We start from the raw sequence: 15,471 nt of genomic DNA, 5'->3' as shown, positions 1-15,471 counted from the left end.
ATTGGTTTGCAGCCTTTCAACGGAAACAGACCAAAGTACTCCAACATTTTGCCATTCATGACCATGTTTGTGAATTAATTCATACTTGACGTGATTGACTGAATTATGCATTCTTCCACATGTGTCACTTACTCAGATTGAATTAGCATATTACGGCTGACCTTGTTTTGTTCGTTCTTTCGAGCAAACTCAGCACTGCTGTGAAAGACGGATCGTCTCCCGCTGGATCCAGTTGTCCATTTCCTTTGGCATAACTGATATCCTCCTGTCGGTTAAAATTGCTACAAGGAAGCCCTGGGGGAGGGAGGACTGCTTCAGCAGGTCCATTGCACATTTTGTGGTGGATATATCACTGTACTTATCACGCTTTCACCAAGTAGCAAGAAGTTCCAGGAGCACATGCTTACCTGGGTTTGGTTTCCAAACAGAGGGAGACGTTGGAGCTTAATGGCATTGTGTGATATGTAAGTTTATTTACAAGTTATTAGTTTGAGCACAGGTGGAAGTACACAGCTGCAATGCTCTAGCAGCAAATCCCACTGTTTCACATCATATCTCCAGAGAATGACAGACACTTGCCCCTCCCAAAAAACACTTTCCAGAGCTTGTTGCTTTCTCTCTGTTTCCCTCAAGCATTGTAGTCCATATCCCAATGTGTTTCTATTGTTTTCCACTCCTACCTAGCATGTCCCCACTGCCTGGAGTGTGTGAAAATAAGGACGAGTCCTCTTCTTTTACCACCTCCTAGCCTTCTTGACCTCTTACCAGTGGCGTAGCGTGGGGGTGCAGGGGGGGGCGGCCGCACCGGGCACAACATCTGGGGGGGGGGCGCGGAAGAGACTCGAGTGCTAAAATCAACGGGTTAGGGGGCACAAATTACTTGCCTTGCCCCGGGTGCTGACAACCCACGCTACGCCACTGCCTCTTACCTGTAATTTCCCCAACAAAATATGCTCATGATGTCGTGTTATGCTAGCTGGCTAGCATGCCACTGTGTCTGCATTTTTTCTTTATTTAATTATAGCGAGGAGGGCAATTCTTATTGAGACTGCAGGGAGGGGAGCAGAACATATTCTTACCTCTTCTACAGTTTGGACAGAATGCCTCTTCTCCAAAATGATTCCATAATCACACCATGCAATATAAAGTCTCAAGCCAAACTGAAAGCAGCAGGGGTCCGACTGTACAGTGGGCAGAGGAGGAAATTATATCGCATGAATAGAGTTCTCAGGTTCAGTTAATTAGATCTGCCTGCACAATTCTGTAGAAACATAATAAGCGTGCCAGTCCAAAGACTCAGCAGTCACAGCGGATATCACCTTGCGTTTAGATCTTGACAGTGGCAAATGATAAAGCAACATGATGAAATTTGCTTGGATCTACAACAGACCACAGAGCCTAGGACTTGCCGATCAGAAGGTCGGTGGTTCGAATCCCCGTGACGGGGTGAGCTCCCGTTGCTTGGTCCCTGCTCCTGCCAACCTAGCAGTTCGAAAGCACGTCAAAGTGCAAGTAGATAAATAGGTACTGCTCCGTCGGGAAGGTAAACGGCGTTTCCGTGCGCTGTTCTGGTTCGTCAGAAGTGGCTTAGTCATGCTGGCCACATGACCCGGAAGCTGTATGCCGGCTCCCTCGGCCAATAAAGCAAGATGAGCGCCGCAACCCCAGAGTCGGTCACGACTGGACCTAATGGCCCTTTACCTTTCTTTACAACAGACCTAGGAAGTCTGTGGCTACTGGCTTTGTCTTGCCCAATGGAAGCATCTAGCAGCTCCTGCAGCCATGAATCGAAAGCTATCCATTTCAGTAGCTTTTCAACATTGTCACATGCATAGGCCTAAGGCTATAATTTTTTCTCACACCAGGAGACACTGGGTGGAGTTTGCAAACATACATGGATGTCCACATGTGTCACCAATGAAAGTATGGTGTGTCACCCATGTTAAGTAAGGCTCAAAAGGAGAGGATGCATGTGATTTCCAACACATGCATTGTAGTTTTTTCACAGTGTCCTCATCAAAAAGCCATCTCATATCTTTCCCCCTCCTGTTTAATCTGGATTTGCCATTTCCACGTTGCTGTTATTTTAACTGTTTTGAGTGGAAGCAATAAATCCAGATTAGATGGGGAAATAATATGGGGTGGCATGGTGATGAGGATGCCAGCCTGTGGACACTGTGCAGAATTTTCATGCAGGAGCAGCACCATAAGCAGCTGTGTTGAAGCGCCCACAGCCAGGGGAAGGCCTGTGTGTCCAAATTGCACGAAATAACCAGCCAAATCTGCCATAAAGGGAGGCAGGGCAGCCCCTGGGCCAGGCTATTTCACTGAGTGTGCTTCAGGAAATGGGCACAGCTGGCATCAAATGAGATGGTGGGGAAATTTGCACTAATTTGCACCTTCCAAAACAACACACAAACCGAAACACAGGCATCCTTCGAAATCCACACTTATCCAAACCATGCCGTGCAATTCTCCAAGGAAGTACTGGTTACATGAATTCAGAGTGTACATACATCTGTTAAAATAACATTCAAAATACATTCTATCAGGAGAAATCGCTTTAAAAAAAAATGTATATATTAGCCAAAATTGCATGCAAAAATGTGTATGTTGGGAGAAATTTGCACTAAAATGCTGATGAATTTTCACGATATGGAAATGTGATGAACTGAAAAGACTGAGAAAATTAGAGAGAAAGGAAAACTGACCGATTTATCCATCCTTAGGCAGCAGTAGTACCACCAGATTTCACATCTCCTTGCCTTCCTTGGCCCATGGCAGTCTCACTTTCCCTGACTTTAGAGGTCCTTCTGATACTGAAAAGAGGAGTGAGGCATGGAGCAATCCTGGGTCAGCCAGGCCATCCCATTCTCCCTTTCTCCATCAAGCCTCTAGACCACAGATGGACTGCAATGGTGGCCTTAGGCCTTCCATTCTATTTTTAATCTGACAGATGCTGTGTCAGCCCTGCAGTAGAAGGGCTGAGGGCTCATGGGACAAGAGAGGAAGGATGGCCTTGTCGCTTGGCCTTGCGCACACAGCTGCACATGTGATAATGTCTCCTCATCTGTCGAATATGCCACCAGCCGGCCACTTGACCTAGGGTGATTTGGGCAGGAAAGCCATTAGTGAAATGGGAAATTAGCTACTATGTTTATATCACTTCATGATGGTGTATGAGTTCTGAATAATGATGAGTTGCTATGTATTTAGCCAAACTGCCATCAGCCCCCTTATTTTCTTTTACATTCTTCTAATGCTTGTCTCCAAGAAACTATTTCCCCCCCTTAGGTTGACAAAGCAGCCATTTTTACCACAAGCCTCCAGAATATGAGAAGCCTAAACATTTCACAGACTGGTTCTGAACTAATATTTATTTAGTATTTTTTTAAAAAGTTACATGCACCCCAAACTCCAAGTGGAGAGAGATTCCCGTGCATACCTCAAGTTTGATTTTCTGGGAAAGGAAACTGGAGACGATGTTGTCTTTGTACTGTATTGGCTTTATTTATACATACAGTGGTATCTCAGGTTAAGTACTTAATTCATTCCGGAGGTCCGTACTTGACCTGAAACTGTTCTTAACCTGAAGCACCACTTTAGCTAATGGGGCCTCCTGCTGCTGCCGCGCCACCGCTGCACGATTTCTGTTCTCATCCTGAAGCAAAGTTCTGAACCTATTTCTTGGTTAGCGGAGTCTGTAACCTGAAGCGTATGTAACCTGAAGCGTATGTAACCTGAGGTACCACCTGAGGATAAGAGGGAAGGGCTTGCAGCATTAACTTTCCAACAGAGCTTGTTCCCCCATTAGGTTTCTAGGTGTGTCCCCAAAGTCATAGCTTTGGATTCAGCACAGAGAGCAAGTCAAGCCTCTGTGCCTCTTCTCAGCCGAGCACAAGGCAAGATTGGCTATTCAGCTTCCTTCCTTCCTTCCTTCCTTCCTTCCTTCCTTCCTTCCTTCCTTCCTTCCTTCCTTCCTTGTTTCCTTCCTCCCCGCCCCCCCCTCACACACAGAGTCAGAGAGGAAGTGGATAGAAGCTCAGCCCTGTTCCAAAATGCCTCTCCTTTGAGAGCTCTCCCATTGGCCTGTTCCATACCCCACAAGTGTCTTGAAAAAGAGGGACAATCCATCCTTTTTGGGAAAGCATGGCAGCCATTTGGTTCACAATTTCATGTTGCGATTCCACCCCCTTGGAAAAAAACCACTTCTTTCAGGGCCATAATCTTGTGCCCCCCAAAAGCACTTTTTTGAGGGGGGAACTGAGGCCCGAAATCACGTGAGATCATGGCAACCCAAATGGCCGCCATCATGCTTCTGCAATAAAGAATGGGAGGATGGTGTCTAGGAAGACGGCGTCCCAGATTTTGGCTTCCAAGTGTTGGAGGGTGTGCTGTTCTGCTTGTTCCATTAGCCTGACCACACCTCAGGGTTACAACCAAGAATCATAGGGATGAGACCAAGGAAGAGGAAACTGGTCTCTGTATGGATGGTGAGTCTTCGCAGAAAAAGCTTCTCGTGCCGTACTTGCTTAGCAGGGCTAGGCCTCAGCTGTTATGCCGCTCTGATGAAAACAGTGAAGCATCGAGCCAAGCCTTGCTTCAATGCCACTGGCTAGCTACTTCTGAATAGCCAGAGCCGCTTGGGTGCCCAAGACGCTGGCTGCCAGGCAACTCATCACCAGAACAAACACCTTGACCGTCCAAGCTCAGACAGCCCTGTCAATAAGGAAGCTGGCCAGCATGCAGCCTCATTAAATCTCCCCAGCTGCGAACACAAGTCCAGACCTTGTTCCAGCAGCACACTGGCTACCTTGTTCTTCATCACCCCCTCTCCGGCACACATGATGGGGAAAGCAAAACTGAGGGAGCCGGAGGAAGAGAAAGGAGAAAAAGCAGCAGCCCCCCTTCATCACCAATGGCAAGTCATACCCCCAGTGCTTCTATGGCACACAAAGTCAATCCAGGATCACTCCAGGTTGATTTTTATCACTCCAGGACAGTTTAGATGGGCGGATACATCTGGTTCTGAATTACTAATGTAGTTTGGAATCACTGGAGCATATTTGCATTGGAAGGAGAGGAGTTAATCCTTTGTCATCACCCAAACTGTGTCTACCCAAAGATGGGTATTGCAGGGTAAGGAAAAAATAACCTGATCGATAATCTTACCCAAGCATTCTCATTCTCTCTCTCTCTCTCTCTCTCTCTCTCTCTCTCTCTCACACACACACACACACACACACACACACACACACACAGACAGACACAAAAATACCATTTTGTGAGGAGAAAAGTGAAGCCACGCTAGCTAACTCCAAACCCACTGTTGTGTCCTTCCCACCCTACCCACGAATGGGGGTGGGCGGCATAGGAGGTTTAAAAGGCCATAGGTGGAGAGAAGGGAGGGGGCGACAGCGACAGAGAGATGGTGGACTTCAGCTGGCAAATCAAATAATTAGAGGCACTTCACATAATGAGTGCATAATGAGAGTCAATGTGGTGCAGTGGTTAGAGTGCTCTGCTATGACCTGGGAGACAAGGGTTCGAATCCCCACTCAGCCTAAAGCTTTCTGGGTGATCTTGGGCCAGTCACAGTGTCTCAGCCTAACCTACCTCACAGGGTTTCTGTGAAGATAAATGAGGAGAAGGGAAAGCAGGACATGTGACCTTGCGCTCCTGAGAGGAAAGGCGGCGGCGGGGGGGAGGTATAAATCAAATAAACAGGCAGTGGATGCAAGTGAGGGCACCCAGGTCCTGGAGCAGAAGCTGGCACCCGTTCCCTGACAAGCTTGTGCCACAGTCTGTATAACAATAATGCTTGCAAGTGTGTTTGTTGCATCCGTATGTTATTTGGTCTCAGGCCCCAATGCCTGAAAACACCCTTGAGAATGTTCCTCAAGAGAGATGCTCTCTTACTCTTCCAACACATGAAATTCGCTGTGTCTCTATTGCGTCTCACCTTCGGCCCAGCCACCTTTTAAGGGAATAAGGAGGAGGAGATTAAGGTCACGATTTCCTGCGACGAGGAACGCTCTGAGGGAAATACCTTTCGAAGGCACACATCTGCCCTTACGCAGGTTGTCCAGAGCGTGGCCTGTGGAGAAAGAGGGATGCAGCAAGCAGGGCCAGATGGCTACAAAGCAGAACACAGCCGGCTGGTGTAGCTCCTTCCATCCATTGTGTCAGAAGCAGTTAATCATAGATGAGCAGGGAGCGTTAACAGTTTCCTCACGTACCTGACAGCAAATGCCAGGGGGGGGGGGCAAACAATACATTTTAACTCTTTGCTGCTCTCTTTAGTACCGGTGTTGTCAGCTCACTTGTACGTTGCTTGCGTCCAAGAATCTTGTTCAAGGCATTTGTGTTAGAGTTGCCAGGTTTCCTTCTTTGAATCACAGAATTGCAGAGTTGGAAGGGACCACGAGGGTCATCTAGCCCAAGTCCCTACAATGCAGGAATCTGTTCGCCGAATATGTGGCATCAAACCCACAGCCCTTAGATTAAGAGTCTCTTTCACCTCTGCTATGAAGGTTAGGAATGCAGTGACCAAAAAGTTCTGAATTCAGCTGGGACCCGGGTGTGAGCATGCTGGTGTTTCCACCACAATGTCAACGTAAAGCATCGCTCACAATCTGCAGTGCTGCAGAACTGAATATTTTGGGTCATGGAAATGATCCTGCCTTTACACCTGTGAGCTTTTGACTCACACAGTGGGTGGCGCTGTGGTCTAAGCCGCCAAGCCTCTGGGGCTTACCGATCTGAAAGTTGGCGGTTCGAATCTGCTTGACGGGGTGAGCTCCCATTGCCCTGTCCCAGATCCTGCCAACTTAGCAGTTTGAAAGCACACCTATGCATGTAGATAAATAGGTACCACTGCAGTGGGAAGGTAAACGGCGTTTCTGTGCACTCTGGCACTCGTCACGGTGTCCTGCTGTGCCAGAAGCGGTTTGGCCATGCTGCCCACATGATCCAGAAAGCTGTCTGTGGACAAACGCTGGCTCCCTGCCTGAAATGAGATGAGCGCTGCAACTCCTTTACCTTTTACCTCTTCTGCGAATATGGGGACAATACCCAAACAAGGGGGAGGGGGGCGGCATGTTAGAAGGAATGAAGTGGATGCTAGCCAAACAGGCCTTGACATATTTCCTACTGAAAGTGGTGGGGCTCTTATTCTGCTTTTGATGTGTGTGTTCTTTTATAGCAATCACTCCCCAATTTTGGGAAGAGGAACTGCAGATAAGGCTTAGCCATATGTTCCGACTGTTCCAATTTACCAGGAGCGGTCTCTATTTTTAGGAATCTGTTGCTGAACATAAGAAAAGCCTGCTGGATCAGGCCAATGACCCATCTAGCCAACCCAGATACCTCTGGGAATATACTGCAAGCAGGACCTGAGCGCAAGAGTGCTCTCGTCTCCTGTGTTTTCAAGCAGGAGGCAGTGGAGGTACAGGAATGCCAGCTGCTGGGACCTCCAAGTAGGGAGAATGTTATGGGGAGCAGGTCCCGTTTTCGAGCTTCCCAAACATTTGGTTGGCCATGGTGAGAGCAGGATGCCAGACTGGCTGCCCTGATCCAAGAGGCTCTTCTTATGTACTTATGCTCTTAGAAAATGTGTTTTATCCCAGTGGAATTCAAGGGTTCATCTCCAGATCACATGAACCAATAGAAGAGCTCTTGCAGATTGCCTTTCCGTACAGGTCCACCCCACATATTTCCATTTGAATTCAGATCTTGCCATTTTCATGCAGAGCAACTGTGAGTTGATTGGTCGATGCTGGCAGCCAGCAGCCAAGATTTCGCACAACTCATTGAGGCAGCTTTCTTCTCTGCAACAAAAAGTGCTCATTGCTCCGATCCTTGGAAGGGCTGGAAAATGCAGAATTTGCATTTTTATATATGCAGAATTTGCATTTTTATATATAAAAATGCAAATACAGATGCAGCTCAGATGATCCAAACAGGGTTAGGTGCATTTTGACACAGCCCAGTTTTCAAGGAGAACTTTAAGAGAGGCTCACACACAAAACGGCTAAGAACAGGGCCCGACTTGCACGCTGGAATTTGGCATATTGCTGCAGCATGGGCTCCTGCACTTGATTTCTTGCAGATGTTGCTCCGAGGCCCTCAGAATGGAAACAGCTGTCATCTAGACGAGGAGGAAAGAGCCTTTGGGTTTGGTGCCACACACAGCTTTCTTCGGGCGACTTCACAGATGGCCGTCACTCTGTCCCGAGACTCCACGGTGGAGCAACAGCTAACGTTAAGGAGTTGCATCTCTCCTTTCGCTCCTCTCTTTATGGGACATGGAATCTCTGTTGCACACAGACCACCCCACATTTCCTCTTTCCTATTCTGCAGCCCCCTTTGCGGGCACGCTGCCATGCTGATCTATGTTACTGCATCTTTAAGAAGAATAGGATCTTAAGAGCAAGCCGGTCAGTTAACGGACTTGCCTAGAAGAGATTAAGTGCCGCTGATCATATAATCATAGCATCATTGAGTTAGAAGGAACCCCTTGAGGGTCATCTAGCCCAATCCTCTGCAATGCAGGAATCTCAACTAAACCATTCTCAAACACCCAGGTGTATGCACCCTCACTAAGAGCTGTTTGACAGCGGAATGGTCTTCCTCAGAAGGTTGTGGACTCTTCTTCCTTGGAGGTTTTAAAGCAGAGGTTGGGTGGCTGTCATGCGTGCCTTACCTGAGATTCCTGCATTGTAGGACAAGATGGCCCTTGGGTCCTTTCCAACTCTACCATTCTATGATTCTCTGTTAACAAGACCACGATCTGCAATAACTTTGGCTATTTTAGAGGGAACCTGTGCCTGGGCTATCCCACCCCTCTTTATATAAAAACAATTTACTATCCTGTCTCTTAATATACTCCCCTACAATGCCAAGTAAAAATACTTCTGTTTTCCCCCCAAATGTATATTTCAACATATTTCTCATCTCATTGTGTATCATTTCCCAGAAGCTTTTCACTTTCTTACATTCCCACCACTTGTGATAAAAAGATCCTTCTTTTTCTTTACATTTCCAACATTTATTACTTATTTTATTCTTGTGCCAATGTTAGTGTCCTTTGCATCATTTAAGTCTCCACTTCCAGGGATTACCACCCCTTGTTTGAAGTTCTCTACCTTGTTAAGCGTTTCCCTGAGAAAATAACACAGAGCCTCACTGGGCAAGTAAACAAAAGCTACTGTTATCGGCTCTCCTTAAAGGTAAAGGGACCCCTGACCATTAGGTCCAGTCGTGACCGACTCTGGGGTTGCGGCGCCCATCTCGCTTTACTGGACGAGGGAGCCAGCGTACAGCTTCCGGGTCATGTGGCCAGCATGACTAAGCCACTTCTGGCCAACAAGAGCAGCACACGGAAACGCCGTTTACCTTCCTGCCAGAGCAGTACCTATTTATCTACTTGCACTTTGACGTGCTTTCAAACTGCTAGGTTGGCAGGAGCTGGGACCGAGCAATGGGAGATTTGAACCGCCGACCTTCTGATCAGCAAGTCCTAGGCTCTGTGGTTTAACCCACAGCGCCACCCGCGTCCCTTCGGCTCTCCTTACAAACTGCCTATTACAATACCTGCCTGCCACCAAGAGACTTTCTTCTGTTACGACATACAGTCATTTTCTTAGCTGCGATTATCGCAACTCCCTGCATTTTGATGACCCCAGTGCACTAAATTGCTCTCTTCAAGCCCTTGCTGCCTTATGATTCTTTTTCTGCAAACCCTTTCCATTGAAGGGGCTTCCTGCAATAAAAGCATGTCCAGACGTTCCTGCTTTCGTCTTGCTTTGATCGCGGACACTTTCTAACAGGAGCCAACCCTCAGTTTTGTCTGTAGAGTACAGATGGATCAAAAGTGTGGGTGTGGTTTGCTTTAGCTTCCTGTTGTTTGGGATCCAATTCATTAACACCAGTGATTCACCTGTAGTATTTATCATAAGCCTGGAGGAATTCATTAGACCTTTCTATGACTGGCTTCATCCTCCAGGCAAAGATCCACTTAAGTCCCAGGGGAGAAGCCAGCTACAAGGATGGCGTAAAGGCTTCTTCTTCCATTCACATTGTCTTTTAATCCATGCTTTTAATCAATGGACTTATGTGGACTTGATCTCATGGCAACAGCCAATTGCGCCAAATAGGAGCAGGAAAGATGGTATGTGTAGATGGATAATGTGTGCAGGATTAATATGTGTGTGTGTGTGTGTGTGTGTATACACACACACACACACACACACAAAGTGACAGAGAGAGAGAGACAAACACTCGTTTAGGTGGTTTTCTGATAAGGTGACTTGATTATAATGACCCACAACTGGCCCACACTCAGGGACTGACTTGCCCTGTCAAAGGTAGCTGCCCTGGCCTTCTGAATTCACTTGACCAGCCAGTTTGTTTGGGCTTCATATAAGCAGCATTATACATCTTCTTGACTAACCATGGCACCATTACTTGGGAGTCTTAATGTGTTCAGTAGGCTGCACTATATGCTTATCTGAGTAGTTCCTGTTGAAACTCAGTAAAACTTACTTCTCAAGAGGCATGTGCAGAATTGAACTGTTGGCTTAGCCTGGCTTCACAGAATATTAAGACTATATGCAGCCTTTGTCCACGCAATAGTATCACCTGTTGAGCTACCCATGGCATTAGTAAATTGTTTCCACTTGCCAACTCGCACATCTTAATCTGTTCTTCGTACAGATAAAGGATTCAACATGTTGCCAACTCTTGGCTGCTTCCGTCTTCCTTTGACTGACGCCATTAACCTCTAAAATTGCTATAGAAACTTTTATGAAGTTAAGGGTGAAATCACAGGCTTACATTTGGTATTTGGGGGGGTTCACCAGTGCATCAGAGAGTGACGGTTGTCAAATTCAGCACATGCGTGTTTTTCCTCTCCTTGATGCATCGCCATGAATCTCTACACCTCTCTGGAATATGCTGATTAACACCAGTTAACGATCTGTCCCCAATTAACAATCTGTATGTAATTTCAAGAAGTAATTATATGTAATTATTGGCAATTATGGACTACCGATAAAGGTATTATGCATATGCAACTCCCTCCAAAGTACAAACCATTCCTTTGGTTATCTGAAAACGGCACATTAAAGATATCTAAGGGTTTTACAGCCTATTGCTATGCATGTTTACTCAGAAGCAAGTCCTGTTGAGTTCAACGGGTTTGCTCCCAGGTAAGCAGGCAGAGAATTGCAGCTTTATAGACAGCAATCCTCAAATCATGTCTGATTGAGTCACACCTTGATAAACTGCATTTTTGAAGATCTTATTATTAAAATGGTCATTTAAATAACAAATGCATAAAATGTAGCTAGGATATGTACTAGTAGTACAGTTCAATGCAGGCTGAATTTTTCATATAAAATATTTCATAAATAAAATTTAGTGCTAATAGTAGTAGTACTAGTCTCATTGTTTTCCAGGAGGTTCAGTCACATTAGTTGCTTTGGGCCTAATATGTAATATGCCAACTTCTTGGTGCCCTAATACCTTAAAACAAACTTAAGAACTGATTAATTTGACCAGGGCATAAATCAGGGGTGGTTCTTCAAGTGTCGTTGGACTGCCAAGCCTTTTCAGCCTCAGCCAGCATGCCCAAGGGTCAGGGAAAATGAGATCTGGGGTCCACCAATGTCTGTAGGGCCACAGGGTCCACCCCGGCCTAAATGAATCATAGAATCATAGAGTTGGAAGAGACCACAAGGGCCATCGAGTCCAACCCCCTGCCAAGCAGGAAACACCATCAGAGCACTCCTGACATATGGTTGTCAAGCCTCTGCTTAAAGACCTCCAAAGACAGAGACTCCACCACACTCCTTGGCAGCAAATTCCACTGTCGAACAGCTCTTACTGTCAGGAAGTTCTTCCTAAGGTTTAGGTGGAATCTTCTTTCTTGTAGTTTGGATCCATTGCTCCGTGTCCGCTTCTCTGGAGCAGCAGAGTGAATCATGCTTATACATTTAGTAAACCATATCTAGGTTTCCCTCCCCTCTAAATTTCCTGTTTATGTCTACCATTTCTAATCAATTTAACGTTGTTAACATGGTCATCATGGTTCTGTCCAATAAGTGAAAAGGCAACACAGGAAGTGGCAGTTTGTACAAACCATGGCTAGTTAACCATGTGTGATAGACAAAATGGGAAATTGCAGCATGTTTACACTTGTGAGTGTAGGTCAAATGATTATTGCAGACCGTACTGCCATTCCCAAGATCCAGGGGTTATGAGGTGAACCTGCAGCCCACACAAGTTCCCTTGCTCTCTTTTATGTCATGGACAGCTTTGTGTGCTTAAGCTGCATTGAAATGCATTGGGAACTGTGTTCTTGTGAGATGTCAATGGGGCACATCAGAATGATAACAGACACTGTGGGTTCTATTCCACTGAGCGTAAAACGAGTCAAAAGGAAATAAACATATACCCCCTAATGAGATGAGAGCGAATAGAATCTACTGTAAAAAAAACACACACCAATATATTTTCTGTTTGGGCCAATATGTTCACTCATCGAAGCCAAGAAAGTCTTTCTTTTTATACATCACCTTGTTTCTTTTTCTTTCTTTATTTTTTTTTGTGTGGAAAAAAAAATCATAATTATCACATTCTCCTTATGCACAACAAAAAGATTCTTAGCTGTGCTATGGATACATCCGTATCTGAGATTTCCTTCCAAGTCACTGCTTTCCAATAGGCAAGGCCATCTGTTCCCTCAGCGTTACAAGTACATTGATCCAAGGCCTGTTCCACAGTGGAGCTGGAGCAGACCCAAAGACCTCATTTCTTAGGTCCAACGGGAGAGTCAGGGCTCCCACACCTGTCTGTTTGTTTTTCTGCCCCATTCCACTCACACCAATTTGGGTTTTGCCATCTATTCCCATTGACTCTTGTTCTAAAAGAGCCACCCAGTTCTCCGCAGGTGGTGTAAGCTGGCAAGATCCTATTTAGCTGGGGGTCTCCTGAAACCCGTTTTACAGCCCTGTAGTAAAAAGTACAACAACCAAAAGGGAAAAAAAGAAAAAAAAAGAATTTCCTTCTTTCCCGCTGTCTCATCTGAAAACAATATAGAACACATCTGGGTGTCAATCTCCCAATGGTTTAAAGCATACAGAGAAAAAAATCACATCCACCATAGCACACAATACACTTTGAGCCCTATGTATATTACTACCATGTTGAAGCTGTTGTTGCTTTGTTCTACTTCCAAAGAATGGACTCCATTCTACCCTGAGGATAGGCCCTTCAAACTGCCTTCGTAATGGGTTTGAAGTGTTTATCTCCCAAGGGTAGGCTTTAAGTCTGACATGATTAGGATGTATTCGTTTCATTATGAATTTCAGAAGAAGGCAGTGTTGAAGATACCTCTTGGTAATGAACAGCAGTTAACAAATGCCAGGAAACTAGAGCACCAGAAAACAATTCTATACTCAAAACAAGTTCATGCTGACACCACACAACTGAACCATTTACAACTGTTTTGGTCTATCCTCCCAAAAGTAGCTGAATTATTTCTTTTTTAGCGACTCCAGCCCTCTCCAAATAGATGTAACCTTCCTTCTTAGACCTGGGTTCTTTTTCCAAACATTTGGTGGTTACGGGTTTTGCTTAAATGTCGTTGGAAAAACAGCAACGTATTTTTTTATTTCGTTTCGGTAACAGACGCCTGTATTTGTTTTACAGAATAACATAAAATGCAAGTGTTAGTAGATTATTATTATTATTATTATTATTATTTAAAAGCAACCCTGTAGGCCTCCGCGAGAGCTAATGAATTTATAAGAGGCTCTTTTGCTTTTAGAGCAGCTGCAGAAAGGAAAGCCTTGCTGATCCAGAAAAAAAAAAAATCTGATGGCAAAAGAGAAAGGGTTCTGAAGCTCTGTTCGTTTAGCTCTAGCTGAAAAGCATGATGGATAAGCATGAGTTTCCCAGGGACTCCTAAGATACAGAAATTCCTCTGATATTACAAAATACAAAAATATTTTTCTCCAAACTCTCATTTTCTTTGCATTTACAGAACAATCATGGAAATAACTTACACAATCTGGCAGAAGAATGACCAAAAGCAGGTGATGAAAATGAAAAATCAAGAGAGAGAAAATTAACTAGAAGCTAACTGCTGGTTATAGAAAACAATGGCAACTTAAAAGATGAGGGTGAACTGTGTATTAAGTGGGTGGCAGCTACTTGTGGGAAGGAGGTAAATTTGTGACGATTACATGCTAAAATAAATTTTATCCCTCCCTCCATCCCCAAAATAAAATGTGCAAAACATATTCACCATGCCAACGATTATGACTATTTATAGACCCTTGTCTATGACCTCCTTCTTACAGCTCCCAGCTCGCCAGGTATTTCCGTTACAATGAAAAGCACTTTTAAGACCTACAACAGTGCAAGTTGATGAAGTAGTTACATTCTCCAACACTGTGCTTGGGCAACGTGGTTATGCTATGATGCAGTTTTTGCTCTTTTGCCTTTTCCGGCTGTGTAACTGTCCTCGACCACCTAGCGTGGAAGACTTCGGCATGCTGTAGGAGCCGTATTTGTGAAGGAGCTCTTCGCCGGTGACGTACTGGAGGCGGCTGGGTTGCGGGATCGGTTCCCCGAGGAAGTAGCCTTCGTTGTCAGATTCGGAGGAGGAGGAGCACGTCGAGCACCAGTCGTATTCAGCAAAGTAGGGTCCCCACCTTTCGCTAAAGTGGTTCTGCAAAGCAAGGTCCGATACGGTCCTTGGACACTGGCCATACAGATTTCTCCGTGCGCCCTGCTCTGCCGTCTCTCGGCAACTTCTCTGCTGCAAGAACTGATCGTAGTCTTCTCTGGCTCGCAGAGAGGGCCTTTCTTTCAACTTGTAGCTCTGCTCGCTGGCGAGGTGAAGGGCGTTGTCTGAGCGGGACCGCCTGGACCGCCGGGGCCTGTGGGGGCGATACCGCCGGTCGTCATCTCGGAGATTAGTTCGTCTTGGGGTGCGCTCGCTCATGGGGGGATGCCGGGCACCTTCCTGCCCAGCCAATTTGTTCCCCGGCATCCCACCGTCATAGTCAAAGCTCTGGTGCATCCTTCCACGGGACGGTGTGTCCCTGTACCCAATGGGGTTAGTGAGGTCATGCAGGTTGGCTTCCATATCTTGGTACTGTTGAACGGAAAGTAGACTCCGGACAGACTCAGCACTCCTGAACTGGACGGAGGAATTCAGGGTCCCCATGTTGCTCAGCTTCTCTGAGACATTCATTCCAGAATCTTTGCTTAGATCAGGCATGGAAAATCGAGAGAGATGCTCTTGTCGCTTGGCCCCACCATCCGCAGAGAGTCCTTTTGGAAACAAGGGGGAGGGGAAAGAAAAAGAATTAAAGACTGTGGTTTCTGTTCATTTCTTCAATGGTATTGGACTGCAAACATGGCTATTTGACCTGTGATGCTGTATCTCTACAAAGGCAG

General features: G+C 45.8%; 1 protein-coding gene across 2 annotated transcripts in view; it reads right to left on the bottom strand.

Moving 5' to 3' along the window:
• Positions 1-12,579: 12,579 nt before the first annotated feature.
• The window catches only part of PRICKLE2 (prickle planar cell polarity protein 2), a 255,852-nt gene continuing 252,960 nt past the window's right edge, over positions 12,580-15,471 (bottom strand). For both annotated transcript variants that reach the window (XM_028719492.2, XM_028719493.2), the window contains one exon: positions 12,580-15,345. In XM_028719492.2, the coding sequence (XP_028575325.2) occupies positions 14,477-15,345 (869 nt within the window). In that variant the 3' untranslated portion in view covers positions 12,580-14,476. The remainder of the gene's footprint in view (positions 15,346-15,471) is intronic.

This window comes from Podarcis muralis, chromosome 2 (assembly GCF_964188315.1).
Source record: "Podarcis muralis chromosome 2, rPodMur119.hap1.1, whole genome shotgun sequence".
Classification (NCBI taxonomy): Eukaryota; Metazoa; Chordata; class Lepidosauria; order Squamata; family Lacertidae; genus Podarcis; species Podarcis muralis.
This window is presented reverse-complemented; position numbering and strand designations above follow the sequence as displayed.